This window comes from Neoarius graeffei, chromosome 6 (genome assembly GCF_027579695.1).
Source record: "Neoarius graeffei isolate fNeoGra1 chromosome 6, fNeoGra1.pri, whole genome shotgun sequence".
Taxonomy (NCBI): Eukaryota; Metazoa; Chordata; class Actinopteri; order Siluriformes; family Ariidae; genus Neoarius; species Neoarius graeffei.
Window position 1 is genome coordinate 59,317,871 of NC_083574.1, and position 15,749 is coordinate 59,333,619.

The window sequence follows — 15,749 nt, forward strand, 5'->3', positions numbered from 1 at the left end:
CAGCTGGTAAAGAATATAGATTTATTCTCTTCCCCGTGAGTGGGTTTCACTGATTTGGTTTGATAGCACGCAATATTGAGAGCGTATCGCTTATCCTGCCTGTATTACGTCACACTACCCAATAGAGAACGAGTGTTGAATACGGTATAAGATATTGCATTGTTGTCAAGACAACATGTCACACGTCAGAGCTGATGCAAATATCCAAAGAGAAAGTTCTCTGCTGCACATGTGCAGAAGCATTTCTTTTTGCCCACCGGCAGCCTGACAGTAACCTGTCGCAGTGAATTGAAAACGCCATAAGATATGCATTACACGCAAAACTTCCACGCTAGTGAGCGAGTATGACAATTTGTAAACAAACATGGCCACAATGTGTGCATGTATGTATTATAATAATAATAATAATAATAATGGCAGCATGGTGGTGTAGTGGTTAGCGCTGTCGCCTCACAGCAAGAAGGTCCTGGGTTCGAGCCCCGTGGCCGGCGAGGGCCTTTCTGTGCGCAGTTTGCATGTTCTCCCCGTGTCCGCGTGGGTTTCCTCCGGGTGCTCCAGTTTCCCCCACAGTCCAAAGACATGCAGGTTAGGTTAACTGGTGACTCTAAATTGAGCGTAGGTGTGAATGTGAGTGTGAATGGTCGTCTGTGTCTATGTGTCAGCCCTGTGATGACCTGGCGACTTGTCCAGGGTGTACCCCGCCTTTCGCCCGTAGTCAGCTGGGATAGGCTCCAGCTCGCCCGCGACCCTGTACTGGATAAGCAGTTACGGATAACGGATGGATGATAATACGTTGAAGATTTTCATCTACACAGCGATCAATTCCATATAAAGTAAATGAGGTCATTTCCCATCCCTGATGAAGGCTCCTGAAGGAGTTGAAAGCTTGGGCATGTCCAAGAATTTGTGCAGTCAAAAAAGTTTTCAAACCTTTTTATGGATTATTATTGGCTGGCATTGAGTGGTCTGTCAGAGATATTCCATTCAGCGAGCATGATACTGAACTCGTCTTCGACTCGTTCAGTATTCATGCTAGCTGAATGGAATATATCTGATGTACCACTCAACGCCAGACAATATTATTTAAAACGTCACTCAGATCTGCGATGTGTTTCGTATGAAAAATGCGAGTTTTGCAAAACGAAAAGATGAACTTCATATCTTCAAGCCAACGTCTGATTTTCTTTTTATTATATCAAGACATTCACAAACAAAAAGCACTCAAGTTTATCAAAACAATTCAATTTCCTCGCAAGTGACACCGAGATTTATGTCACGGTTTTGGTTCTCTATGTCCCGGATGCAGCACGCATGAAAAATAGGAATGGCGCATTTCCCAGTAAAACATTCATGTCCATGTAATGTAAATCACAAAGTCACACAAAGTTCAAAAAGTTTCTATTATGCGAGCAAGACAAGGTGTGTAAGACAGGTTGTAATTTTATGATATTATTATACATGATGCAGGCCATTTTCCCTCCGTGCCAAAGTACTTCATTACAGTACTTTATTGTGGTTCCACGTACAGTTCATGTAAAAGATAAAAGCAATGCATTACCTTTAAAGCATATACGCAGAGCCATGGCCTCACTTTTCGTTTATAAACGCCCTCAGTCCTCAAAAATGGCACAGGAATAGTTTTAAAGCGTAAACAATAAATCTAATATAGTAATTTTTACGATTAAAGTGATTTATATAGGTAGCGGTCTGAGTGAATGACCTTGACATCCGTAACGGCACAGCAGGAAGTCTATCGGTCTCGTCGCCATTTCCACTATACTACCGTAAAACACAGAGCTGACTGCAACTCCGATCCTCCATTTTGAGCTAATTTATCACCATGCCACGCAGATGTATTGCTGGCGGGTGCAGCAACACGACAGAAGGTGGATTTACGTTGCATTCATGGTCCAAGAATGTTCAAACTGCAAAGATTTGGACGCGTTTTGCGAGAAGTTGACGGGCACATTGGGTGCCTACAAAGTGGTCTCTCCTCTGCACATTTTACTCAAGACTCGTACGAAACCTCTGATCTGTTGAGGAGCGTTGGCTATAAGCCCGTATTGAAAGAGGGTGCAGTACCAACAATTAAAGGAAAAGAAGAAAACTACAAGAAAAGGAAAGCAAGTTTAGTTGCACCAGTTCTCCCGGAGTGTGAGCCGAGGGTTGTTGGAAAAACCCGGGATGGAACGGGACACATCACTCGGGCAGTGACCTCCCCGTGGTTGTTGCTAAAACTGGTGACGTCCCGTCCCAGGTTTTAGTAATTGCCTGAGCGGAGCAGTAATGGCGGAGTACTCCGGATGGAGAAAATGGAGAATGAGTGGAGCAGCCGTCTGATTTCTTCACTGGATATGCTCGCCTCAGCAGCAATATCTCGCCCTTACGTGGAAGAAGCGAATGAACAACTGAAAGTCAGATTGTTTCAAAACAATCGGCCACAAGGTCGGCCTTCAAGAAGCGAGAACGCAGATGGGTAAGCTCCGACTCTCATTTGGATAAAAACAAACAACAAAAACACCACTCGTCGTTTCCCTGCATTTAGATTAATCCATGTAACTTGTATTGTGTGTTTAAGTTACCGGTATAAGATTATTTAATTTGCTTCAGAATGTGATTGTCTCAGTTCATCTGATTATTTAATTAGCCTTTTACGCTTTATCAGTGAAAATGCATGCATGTACATGTATGTTGCATAAGTTATAACACCTATCCTGCTTTAATGAGAGTCAACCCACAATCAGTGAAGTCAAATCAGTCTTAGTTGAGCAAGTCGGTAACGCTATTTCTTACTTTCACTATAAATTTTTATTGATATGACTTTGGTTGAGAGCTGTCAAAAGCCTCGGCCTTAAAACCGGTCACCGCGGTGACGTCATGCACTCAGGGCTGGCTGGCTCAGCGGGGCAGCTCGAATGCCAACTTTGCGGTTGAGTTTAACTCTCAAAAATATATTATTTTTATTCCCATTTATGCAGCATACAAGAGTCAAAGATGGAGATACTATCCACTCAGAAATTCATTTAAAAATAATGGCTCTGCGGATCTGCTTTAAGCAATAAATATTCATCAAGCTGATTCTTTACAGAATGCAGACCGATCATTCAAGCAGTTTTCCACTTTATACCGATGGCTTATACTGACTTATTCCGCTGCTTTGGAGAAGAACTTCGATTTATTCTTATTTTAATCCTTTACACTGCGTTTTGTCTCGTAGCACTGTGTGCTTACCAGCTTAGTGTGCCATGTTGGCTTCATGTGGAATAAGTGGGCAGTGTAAAGAGATCCTGGAGAGTTTCTATATAAAGCTTTTACTATCAGGCATATTTTCACTGAGTAAACTCTCAAACTTTTCATTCAACTTCATTTAGACCAGCTCGGCTGGATTAAGATCAGGTGACTATACGGGCCATGGTGCTTCTTTATGCACTAAAATCAGGTTACCTGGAGGTCACTGAAGGCAAAGTCTCTCACTTTTTAAAGAGCAGAGTATAACCTGCCAACCCATCAATGGTTATTGTTCAATTGTGTCTCTAGCTTAACAAATACGCCACCAGAGCCCACAGCAACAACTGCTGCATCACTGTTATCCACTCAGCATTAACGGGGGGAGGAGTGTCAGTGTTCTCCATGGGCACTTTTAAAGTGGCACACCACCACGTTATAATTCTGGCCCGCCGCCCTTCCCTTGGCCAAAAAAACCCCCACCAAACCTAACTTCATCAGTATACACCAAATAAATTAGTATTCGCTTTATTATAATTTTCTAACTATTTAACACGCAGAACACCATTAAACGAATGCATACGGGGTTACCTGAAGTGGCTACGCAATTGCAATTGAAAAACATCTGGCCAGCTGCATACAGATTGTGACCCAGAGCTGTGCAGATTGAGGTCTATCCCTGCGTTACACTACACCGCAACACATTACACTATACGGACACATACCTGTAGTAACACTGGAAGCTACAAGCTGCAGCTAAATAACTTTTCGGGCGCACACGCTTGTAGCGTTATTGTGCAATGGTTACGCTCATCTATCGTCTTTTCTGACCATACACAATTAGAGTGATCATATAACAGCACACACACACACACTAGTTAAAGTTCAGGTCTTTTATTTTACGTATCTGTGATTGTGTAGGCGAGAGTTGCATTTTCCCGTTGCTTCACTGTGGTTGTTTACTGCAGGACTTCCGGGTTCCTGGGTCAAAGGACCCGAACTCTGGAGGCCGGGGTGGCTTTGTAGTACCAGTGTCGGGCACACGCACCAGCTCATACATGGATTGGAGTGGTTTCACCCAATTGTGTGTCTTGTAAAAAATGTATGCATTTATTGTAATTGGGTATTTTGTTTATGCATGGAAGTTCATTTATTTTTGACACAGAAAAAAATACAATTAATTCAGGGATGCGCTAGCCTAGTAAACTAGACCCACCCGCCTAGCGGCCAAAAATATTTTTGCCTAGCGAATGGGTCTAGCCTCGCACCATATAAACAAACACCCCGGGCATCAAATCGTGCCCGCCAATCACAACGCAAGGTTTTTGTTTGGATTCTTTGGGCGGGCTTTTGCAGGAGTGACGACAAAGCTGCGCGACGCTGGAGAAAGCGCAACAGTAAAGATGGCTACGGCTAGTGAACAGTGCGCGTTTGACTCCGCTTTGGAATCAGTTTTAGAAGAATTAGACTTGGAGTTTTCGTTGAAACATGAGCAGGAAGAGGCTCTCCGCTCATTCCTTTTCAAGAAGGACGTTTTCGCCGTTTTGCCGACCGGCTATGGCAAAAGTCTGATCTACCAGCTGGCTCCGCTCGTAGCCAAAAGGATGGGGCTAGTTTGTGCAGTACGAAGAATTAATAAACAGCTTTGAAACATTACTTTTTGATTGTTTCTTATTTTCCCGTTATTTTAAATTTAAGGGAAATTATTTCACCAAACACCACTGAATAAAAACTCTCAAAAACAGTTTAAGCAAACCCTTGAAAAACACTTGAAAAAAAATGAGTGTATGTTAAGTATGTGGTACAGACTCCAAACTTGTGGTCATTATCTCCAAACTTCATAATATCTAGAACCTGTTTATTAATTAATACGCATTTTGAAAAATTATTTATTTCAAGGTCTCCCCCACTGCTTTCTGTCGCTCTGACTACGTCACAGTCACTGTTGCGCTGATTGGTCAGAGCGTTGGCCTATGGAGCACTTGCATGTGACGTCACAGCCGATCCAGATTGTGACAGACGCCATCTTGTCGGTCAAACGCCATATTCCGCCTTCTACTTCTACCTTTTCTTCTGGAAAACCCTACTATATACAATTCTACTACAACGGCTGCGGCTACAAGCTCTCCCTACCTGTGCACGTTTTTTATGTTTTTTGTGTGTATTTTTGCATGTTGTTCGTCTGTACCAGACTTCGATATCCACTACAACCGTATGGACTTACTGGACATTGGTTTCCAGCAGAAAATGACGGTTTGTAGCGATTTCCATCGCATGCACAACATTCCGGACGAGAGAAGAAAAAAAAAAACATTCCAGACGAGATAGCGAGACCAGCGGGGTCACCGTGGATTGTTATCAGAAGCAAAGCGAAGGAGGCGGCGCCGGGAGCGGAAGCAAAAGCGAGGCTGCAGGCAGAGCCGGCCTGTTGACTAAGCTCAGAAAACAGCTGCTCAAATCTCCACTGCCAAGCCTCTACCTCTCCAATGCCAGATCCATGTAAACAAGACGGACGATTTGGAATTACAGCTGGAATTACCTTATTCTATTCTATAACTGGCTGGTCAGTGCTATACTCAATACTTAAGTGACTTACCCGTCCAATGAGGATTCTTGTTTCCAAGATGCCACATCTGAGTCGCTGACAAATCCTGAATTTCTGTAAAGATAACTGTCCAGAGATTTATAAGCACGCAGTGCTTCACCACTCAACAGCGAGGGAAAGTTAATGAGGTAATTATACACGTCCGGGTATTCCGCTGGCAGTTCAAAATCCGGTCGTGAAAACTCCGTCCGGAAAGCCATAAGGGTCACAAATCTGTAGATCGTTTATTTTAGACAAACATCTAGTTATCTGTTCATTAGAAAAATGAGCCGTGTAGTCCGTCGGTTGAAATTGATCCATTCTGCACACGAGTGCAGCAGTATTCAGCAGTGTTTTTACCGACAAGATGGCGGTTGTGTACTTTCCGGTCACGTGACTGCAAGATCTCTATACGCACAGAGACAGTTTGAAAGACAGCGGTTTGTTCCTCCTACCCCAGTCGGAAATGTCTACGGATCGAGGCCAGACTAAATATTCACATTTAGTCTGGCTTGCCAGGCTAGGGATGCGCAACAGGCGCATCAGTCTCGACTGAAATGTCAAATGAGTCTCACATTGACAATAAAGATATGCACAGTAAGAATGTGTTCATTTTTTGTAAAATGATTTTAACAATGATTTATCATTTCCTGGCCAATTTCACTGTCAAAAGAGCCCAAAGCTCCGCCCCTGGACCCTATTGGGGGCCTCGGTGGCCCCCAAACCCCCGCCACCACCTTTTATTTTTGAAAAGTGGAGAATACTGAAAGTATAATCTGTATTCGAGCGCTGTCTCTTGAAGGTGCGCTCACTCAGTGAGACCATGTTTCGCTTTCAACATCTCTGCAGCACAAATTATTGTGACCATCAAAAAAAAAAAAAAAAAAAAAAAAAAAAAAACCATTCTTCTATAAAACTGGAAACCCAGAAAAACTTTTACCTCAGTCTCAGCCTTTAACCACAAAGGGCTGATTTCACACGTGCTTCAATCAATAGTTCAAGCTGTGCAACCAAAAAACCCATAATCAGCTGTCAACTCAAAGTGTGTGTCCACTTACCTCTAATGGCATACGCCAAGTACGCATTAGACACTGCTATTAGGTTGCCATAGTAATATTTGTGCTCCCAGTCATATTTTGCCATTGGCTGGATTTTCACCTGTGAAAGAGACACATTTCAAGAAACACTTTATATCCATCATCGAACGCACAATCTAATCTAACCTAACACGTACCAGCAGACCAACGTACCTTGTTACTTCCACGAGCTTTACTGTCAATACTCGAGTCTCGACTGGCAACGATTACCACATTGCTAGCAGTGATGGGAATGCAGGTCGAGCCATCGTCACCAGTCAGCGAACTACACAGCAAATCAAACAGAAATGTTCAAAACGAACAGACAGACATCGATGCAAGTGGTCACGCAACACACACACACACACACGGCACCGACTCCCGAGGACGACATGCAGCTCTACCGCAATTCTGATCAAAATGAAATCCACTGCAATCATTCGAGTCTCACTCAGCTTAGCCAGGTAACTAATATAATAGCAAAGAAGAGAAAGATTCAAGACGAAGATTGAAAATCTTCCTTTAGGAGACGAGTGGACAGATGTTTCACCACCAAAAAAAAAAGGCAAGCTGATGTTAGACTTCAGCGATATGCCTCGACCTCACATTTAAAGTGCACATCACGGGTAAATTCAGGAGCAAGATCAATCGTATTTTATATTAAACTTTGGTCAAATATCTGTCAGATTCTGCACTCTCTGCAATTTTTTTACCTTGCTTAGTACCAGAATAATTCAGTTGAAATCAAGCCATTTGAGGCGAATTGGTCCGCCTCGGAAAAAACTTGGCATTTGGATTTCCCGGCAAACGTTGATTTTCGTGACGTCGCGTGCGGGACGCCTCCTTCTGAATCCTACGTCAGCGCTGGTTTGTTTAAGAGAAAACGACCTGGTGGTTTTCTGCAAATTTCTTCACAGTTATCGCGTAATTATTAAAATGGTTAACAGATGTATCGTACGAGGGTGTAGCAACACCAATCTTGATGGGATTAGTACTCATCGTTTCCCAAAAGACCGGACAACGAGAGAGAAACGGGAGCGCTTGGTCTACACAGGCTGTGCACTGAAACCGTGCAAAGCTCGCGCAACCTGCTGGCGCTTCCGCAGATAACGTCACGAATCTGGCTCCAGACTCCCTTGGGATTTTTCTAGACGTATTTTGTTATTTTATTTTTTTCTGCTCTAGACAGATGGTCTTGTGCAAAATTACCATTCTGGATGAGTGTGTAAAGAGACATACTTTCATATAAAAAAAAAAAATACCACGAAATTGGTCCAGGATATGCACTTCAACTGCAAATTGTGTGCAGAGGGCACAAAAAAAATGAATCAGGCCTTAATTTAACTAATTGTTTAATATACTAAGTAACTTTAAAAACGCACAATGGAATTCAACACGATATCACTTTAGATCCATGCATATATTTGAAATTTATATTGTATGTAATGCACACACATCTTGAAACATAGATAAAGGACATTTATCGTCAAACTCAAGAATTAATTCACAATAAAAAAATTCAAAGTGACGGTCCATGTTCGGACCGTCATGCTGGAGATTCTGGGTCTGTGTCGTCCAGGGGTCTCAGCAGCAGTGACTGAGGGGGTCAGGAATCTGTCACGGAGGTGAGCTAGCCTGATGTGCGGATCCTGAACTGGCGTCGTGACTTGAGGCTGACCAGGGTGTGGACGATCCCTGGTGCTCCCTGTCTGTCTGTAACGCTGACTCAAACGGGAAATGGTCGAATGATGAACACCGAAGTGCCGGGCGACCTCTGTCTGTGTACTTCCGGCACGCAACATCCCGATGGCCTGTTCACGTTGATTTTGGCTTGGCATCTTCAATAATGACAATTTTCCCATCATTTCCCCCGGGGATTTATAGGCAAGATTGCGTGTGTACAGTGTATGCAAAATTTGTTTGAAAATTAAAGCCTGTCCATGTCATTGACTACCCGAGTCATATTGTACGTTATTGAGTACAACTCCCTTAAAGGGATAGTTCGGGATTTTTGACATGAATCTGTATGGCATCCCCATCAATAGTGTCGTGCAAACACACTGACTTACCCCCGACAGCATCCTGTGAGTCCAGTTCTTGTCCAGTTTTGGTCCAGACGAAAGTAGTCCGGCAAGTTTGTTGGGGTCACGAAAGTAAAACGTTTTTCGTCTCAAAACAGTATGTGTTCAAAAGAGTGATATATTTGCATCACAAAACCGTTGCCAAATAAAAAGTCAGACCTCGAAATCGCTTGGCACTATTTTCTCTCCCTCGGTATCACTGCGCGCTGCTGCCAGGTGACAGCCACGGCTGTTTCATTCATTGTTTACTAGTGATGGGAATTTCGGCTCTTTTTACTATAAGGAGCCGGCTCTTTCGGAAGATTTTTTATAATTATTTCTCATGACTTGTACATTCACATCGAGTACACATATCAATGCAAATTAACACGAAGGGATTTACTAGACCAATTTATATCTGGAACTATTTTCAGCCACAGCACAGGCAAAGCACCGCTGCAGGCGCAAAGACACCGCGCAGCGCCTGAAAACGGGTGCGCAGCGCCTGAAAAGCCGTTTTCAGGCGCTGCGCGGTGTCTTTGCGCCTTCCTTTTCCTACCTATTCCTTTAATTGCTGCAATTAACTAGTTAATTCTGATTCTATTTCTCCTCTCAGTTATAATCTGTCCTGCTTTTGAAAAGAATGTACAATCTCATCTCATTATCTCTAGCCGCTTTATCCTGTTCTACAGGGTCGCAGGCAAGCTGGAGCCTATCCCAGCTGACTACGGGCGAAAGGCGGGGTACACCCTGGACAAGTCGCCAGGTCATCACAGGGCTAGAATGTACAATGTACATGTGACTGTACAAGTCATGAGAAATAATTACAAAAAATCTTCCGAAAGAGCCGGCTCCTTATAGTAAGAAGAGCCAAAAGAGCAGAAATTCCCATCACTAGTAAACAATGAATGAAACAGCCGTGGCTGTCACCTGGCGGCAGCGCGCAGTGATACCGAGGGAGAGAAAATAGTGCCAAGCGATTTCGAGGTCTGACTTTTTATTTGGCAACGGTTTTGTGATGCAAATATATCACTCTTTTGAACACATACTGTTTTGAGACGAAAAACGTTTTACTTTCGTGACCCCAACAAACTTGCCGGACTACTTTCGTCTGGACCAAAACTGGACAAGAACTGGACTCACAGGATGCTGTCAGGGGTAAGTCAGTGTGTTTGCACGACACTATTGATGGGGATGCCATACAGATTCATGTCAAAAATCCCGAACTATCCCTTTAAATTCTGATTTGAGCACAGATTTGGAACTTATTCGGGCGGAACGAAGTTATTTTTCCATTGCGATTATATTTCTTTTCTTCTTGAGATTAACTCAGCACGAATTCAGCAAGTTTTATCAATGTGCGTTTTTAAAGTTACTTAGTGTAGTACCTGGTAGGGATGGGAGCTTGAGCGTTATAGATGAGAATTCTGAGAAAATTCGAGATGCGTACACCATTTCCGAAAGAGTAAAGAAAAACTTAAAGGCTGGAAAACTGTTGCACAAAAAGCTACGGGGTTGCGGCGAGCGAGCATTCCGGTCCCCCGTGTCATTTTATAATTTCGTTTTCTATCGTAAGATTCACTTCCTGGCATGAAGCTCTTTTTTTTTTTACTGGCAAGTAAGCACTATTTCAGAAAGCATTCTGATAGAGTCGCTCCATCTGATCCGATCGAGTCTGACGAAGCCCAGTGTAAACTGGCGGTGTTCACTTCAAAGTAAAATCAGAATACATGGCGGCACAAATGAGAAAAGAAAAAAATAAATAAAATAGGAGTGCGAGAACGAATGCTTACATTGTCTGAGTATCTGCCATATTCATGTTGTCAGAGCTGTGAGTTGTTGGTTCCATCACGGCACTTCGAACTCCTGCTCCAATCAGGTCAGTTCCCAGCAGGCCGTTTAGCTCTCCATTACACGAGGTCTTCCGCTGGCTCTCACCTGCAGTGCTGTCTGTAAAAAGACGGGAAAGTAGGGAGAAACTGTGCTTAGAGTTTATAGCTGTTACCTGGCAGCAACAAGTTTCCAAAATATGCCATAATCAAATAAACTGCAGTCTGTCACAAAATCAATAGATGAAATACATTATTATACACAGGCCACTTTTTCCGTGGAATAAAAACATGCATTCTACTCCCATCTAGTGGGCTTACTGATGGCACGCAATATTGTCATCATATCGCTTATCCTCCATGTATTACGCCGCTCTCCTCAATGGAGAACGAGCGTGAAAGTGTTAGAATATTGCACACTGTCAAGACAACACGACATCACACTTCAGAGCTCTTGCAAAGATCCAATGACAAAACTTTTCTGCTGCGCATGCACACAATCATTTCTTTGTCAGACGGGAAAGAGAGAAGACGGGGCTAATCCAGTGCTAGGTTTAAGCACTAAAACTGAAACTAAAAGACGCGCTGAACACCCGAAAGGCTGCCAAAACTTCATTATATATTCTTCACGCATATTTACAAGAGAAAAACATACCAACAGACACAAAAAAAACTGGAAAAGAGACACGTTGGAGATGTAAAACTTCCGCGCTTATGAGTGACTCTGACGATTTGTAAACAAACGTAGCCGTGAGGTTCGCTTGGTTCAAAGCGGAAGATTTAAAAAGAAAGATGTGCTGAACCCCCGAAAGGCAACAAAAACTTCACTGGCTATTCGTCACACATATTTACAAGAGAAAAACATACCAATGGACACCGAAAAACTGGAAGAGAGAGTAATAGCGGAAATACAGTCAGTCACAGTTCTACTTGGAGGTGAGGAAAAGTGACAGAGACTTTTACAACAGGACGTCACTCGTGGACTTCACTCAACTAAGCCCTTTTGTTTTGAACAACTGCAAGTAACAATTAACTACAACCAAACGTAACTCTGAACATTAATTGTCTAGCTGGATATAGCTTGTATATCAGTTGGGTTGTTGTTCAGGCTTTTCGGACTTGTACCATTTTTACTGTTAGAACCCTGACTTCATACATTCGATCAGAATCAGCGTTCAATATTTCCAAGTTACCGCTCTGTTCTTAACTTTTTGGAAAATCTATAATTGTTCCGTCGACTGTGCATGTATAATAAATGGCTGGGTTTTTTTGTGGCATATCAGATATACCACTCAAATCAAGCCAATATTATTTTAATAATTATTTGCCAGAAAGGGAGTGAAGTGAGACATTTAGATGCTTGTAGATGTTAAATGTGCCTGAATACTGAAATCAGGACTACCAGGCAGGGCTTGACATTAACTTTTAAACCCACTGGCCCTGGGGGGCAAGTGGGGATTAATTTCCACCCCCCCCCCATTAAATCACTGCCCCCTATTTTGAGAGTCCAACTTTTTTTTAGGAAAACCATAGAATAGTTGTGAATTGCAACATAAAATGAAGATCACACATTGAACTCAAGTTTGGTTATTGATTAAGTTTATGATTAACTTTGGCTATTGGTTACTTTCTACTTGTAACGGAAAATAATTTTATCCAAAATAGTTTTTCCTGCCTTAGTCGATTTACGCATTTCCATTTCACATGCATGCAGCTGTTGTAAAGTTCAGCATGTTTGTGTAGAACTCTCTCAGACTGTAGGTTCATTACTCAATAATGTAGAAATCATAAAATAGAAATCTATAACAAAGTTTGTATGAAGAAAACAATAGGGTGCCAAGACTTTTGAACAGTACTGTGTTTGAGAATATCTTTGTTTTCATCATCCACCTCTACGTTTAAAAAAAAAAAAACCTGCGCTGCGTCATGACAGGATGTTTTAGTTTAAAATTATTGCTTAGTGCAGGGGTGTCAAACCTGATCCATAAAGGGCCGTGTGGCTGCAGGTTTTCATTCCAGCCATGCAGCAGCACCCTGATTTGGCTTATTCAATCAACTGACACACCCACCCTTTAATCAAGGGTGGGTGTGGCTGCAAGTATTTGACTGTGTGAAGACAGTTCAGTTGATTGAATGAGCCAAGTCAGGTGTGCTGCTGCATGGCTGGAATGAAAACCTGCAGCCACAAGGCCCTTTATGGATCAATTTGAACACCCCTGGCTTAGTGTGTAGGTTATGGTGTTTTATACAGACCTGGCAACCTGGAACTGAATCAGTGCAACTGGTCTGTCAGGACACAGCACGTTTTTTTTTTTAATAAACCTGAAGGGGGCGGCACGGTGGTGTAGTGGTTAGCGCTGTCGCCTCACAGCAAGAAGGTCCTGGGTTCGAGCCCCGTGGCCGGCGAGGGCCTTTCTGTGCGGAGTTTGCATGTTCTCCCCGTGTCCGTGTGGGTTTCCTCCGGGTGCTCCGGTTTCCCCCACAGTCCAAAGACATGCAGGTTAGGTTAACTGGTGACTCTAAATTGACCGTAGGTGTGAATGTGAGTGTGAATGGTTGTCTGTGTCTATGTGTCAGCCCTGTGATGACCTGGCGACTTGTCCAGGGTGTACCCCGCCTTTCGCCCGTAGTCAGCTGGGATAGGCTCCAGCTTGCCTGCGACCCTGTAGAACAGGATAAAGCGGCTAGAGACGATGAGATGAGATGATGAATAAACCTGAAGGTAGACGATATAAAAAAAATATATACACAGTGCTCAGCGTAAATGAGTCCACCCCCTTTGAAAAGTAACATTTTAAACAATATCTCAATGAACACAATTTCCAAAAGGAGCGTCTTCTGATGAGAAGCGTTGAATAAAATCGGCATGCAAGTTCACTGCAGTTATCTAAAGTAGAAGAAAGCCAAACTGGGGTGACTATTTCCCGTGACACAATACGGCGTACACTGCAGAGGAATGGCATGCATGGATGCAGTCCACGAAAGAAGCCTATCCTAAAGCCCAGGCACAAAAAAGCCTGCCTAGAGTTTGCCAGGGCCCGTGCTGACAAAGATGAAGACTACTGGGACTCTATACTCTGGAGTGATGAGACCAAGATAAATGTTTTTGGAACCGATGGCGTCGCAAAGGTGAGGAAAACAAAGAAAAATGCCTGGTGCCGACAGTGAAACATGGTGGTGGCAGTGTCCTTATGTGGGGCTGCATGAGTGCTGCTGGTGTCGGGGAGCTGCATTTCATTGATGGCATCATGAATTCACAGATGTATTGCTCTGTACTGAAAGAGAAGATGCTACCATCACTCCGTGCCCTTGGTCATTGTGCACTTTTCCAACACGACAATGATCCTAAACACACATCTAAGGCCACTGTTGGATTTCTGAAGAAGAACAGGGTGAAAGTGATTCAGTGGCCAAGTATGTCTCCTGATCTGAACCCAATCGAACACCTATGGGGAATTCTGAAGAGACAAGTTGAGCATCACTCTCCATCCAGCATCCAGTCACTAAAAGAGGTCATTGTTGAAGAATGGAAAAAGATTGATGCTGCAAAACGTCGCCAACTTGTTCATTCCATGCCTACTGGTTCGTTTATGAGAAAACGACCGTATTATTTACATCCCTGGTGTTGTCTCCCTAGTCTTCGTTACTTGAATCATCATCAAATCCAAACAGATGAAGCTCCAATTCTGACATCTTATTATATTCTTCATCCAAAGGTGAAGTAACATTCCGCTCAGGTGACAATTTCAACGCAAAATGCTAGCTGCTAAACTTGGTCTACACAGGCTGTGCACTGAAACCGTGCATTTTGTTATTTTATTTTTTTCTGCTGTAGACAGATGGCCTTGTGCAAAATTACCCTTCTGGATGAGTGTGTAAAGGGACATTCTTTCATTAAAAAAAAAAAATGAAATTGGTCCAGAATATGCACTTTAATGTCAAGCCCTGCTCGGGTGGTTTGGTTTTTTGTTCAACAGGACAATGAAAGCTATTTGTAAATCGCTGTGGAGCTACACATTTAAACTCTAAGGCAGGCCACGACACAGTCTTCTCTTCAACCGCAGTAATCTCATCTCATCTCATTATCTGTAGCCGCTTTATCCTGTTCTACAGGGTCGCAGGCAAGCTGGAGCCCATCCCAGCTGACTACGGGCAAAAGGCGGGGTACACCCTGGACAAGTCGCCAGGTCATCACAGGGCTGACACATATGCCGCTTTTCCACTACAAACGCGGCTGAGCCGTGCCGTGCTGAGTCGAGCTGAGTGGGGCTGTTGGAGTTGCATTTCGACTACAACCGCGCTGAACCGTGCTGGCTGGAAGTGGGTGGACACATTGGGTGGAATTAGCGAAAGTGGGTGGACGTCAGGTGATGTCGTTGAGCAGCGCAAACAGTGACATCAGTGAGCTTTTAAGCGGTAGTCTCACGACCCGAATAGTAAACAATAAACATGGAGGACATGGAGTCGTTAGTGTTGCTGGTCTTGGTGCTGTGGCTTGTTGTCACCGACAACGCGGACAGATACTGGCAAGAGCGTATAGATGAGGCGAGGCGCATAAGGCTTCAGAAATTCTCGTAATTCTTCTCCTACCGGGTTTGTGGTGTTTACAGATCCCAGCGTGCTCGCGGGGCGTGTGGGGGCATGTGAGGACGACACTCCTCACCAATCAGTGCACAGGGGAGTGTCTGCTCACGCCCCCAGCCTCACTCAGCACGGTTTGGCTCGCTTCAGCCCTACTCCAAAACGGTGCGAGTTTTAGGGGCTAAGCAGGGCTGAAGCGAGCCGAGTCGTGCTGGTTTTTGGTAGTCGAAACGCGAGCTGTGTCGGGCTGAAGCGAGCTGAAAAAGGGTAGTGGAAAAGGGCCAATAGACACAGACAACCATTCACACTCACATTCACACCTACGGTCAATTTAGAGTCACCAGTTAACCTAACCTGCATGTCTTTGGACTGTGGGGGAAACCGGAGCACCCGG

At 43.7% G+C, this 15,749-nt stretch overlaps 1 protein-coding gene across 1 annotated transcript in view; it reads right to left on the bottom strand.

Annotated features, from left to right (window-relative positions):
- The window catches only part of edc4 (enhancer of mRNA decapping 4), a 99,171-nt gene that overhangs the window by 79,036 nt on the left and 4,386 nt on the right, over positions 1-15,749 (bottom strand). Inside the window, exons 2-4 of the mRNA XM_060923937.1 lie at positions 10,739-10,895; positions 7,060-7,171; positions 6,868-6,967 (exon numbers count right to left, since the gene is read on the bottom strand). Of these exons, the coding sequence (XP_060779920.1) occupies positions 6,868-6,967; positions 7,060-7,171; positions 10,739-10,895 (369 nt within the window). The remainder of the gene's footprint in view (positions 1-6,867; positions 6,968-7,059; positions 7,172-10,738; positions 10,896-15,749) is intronic.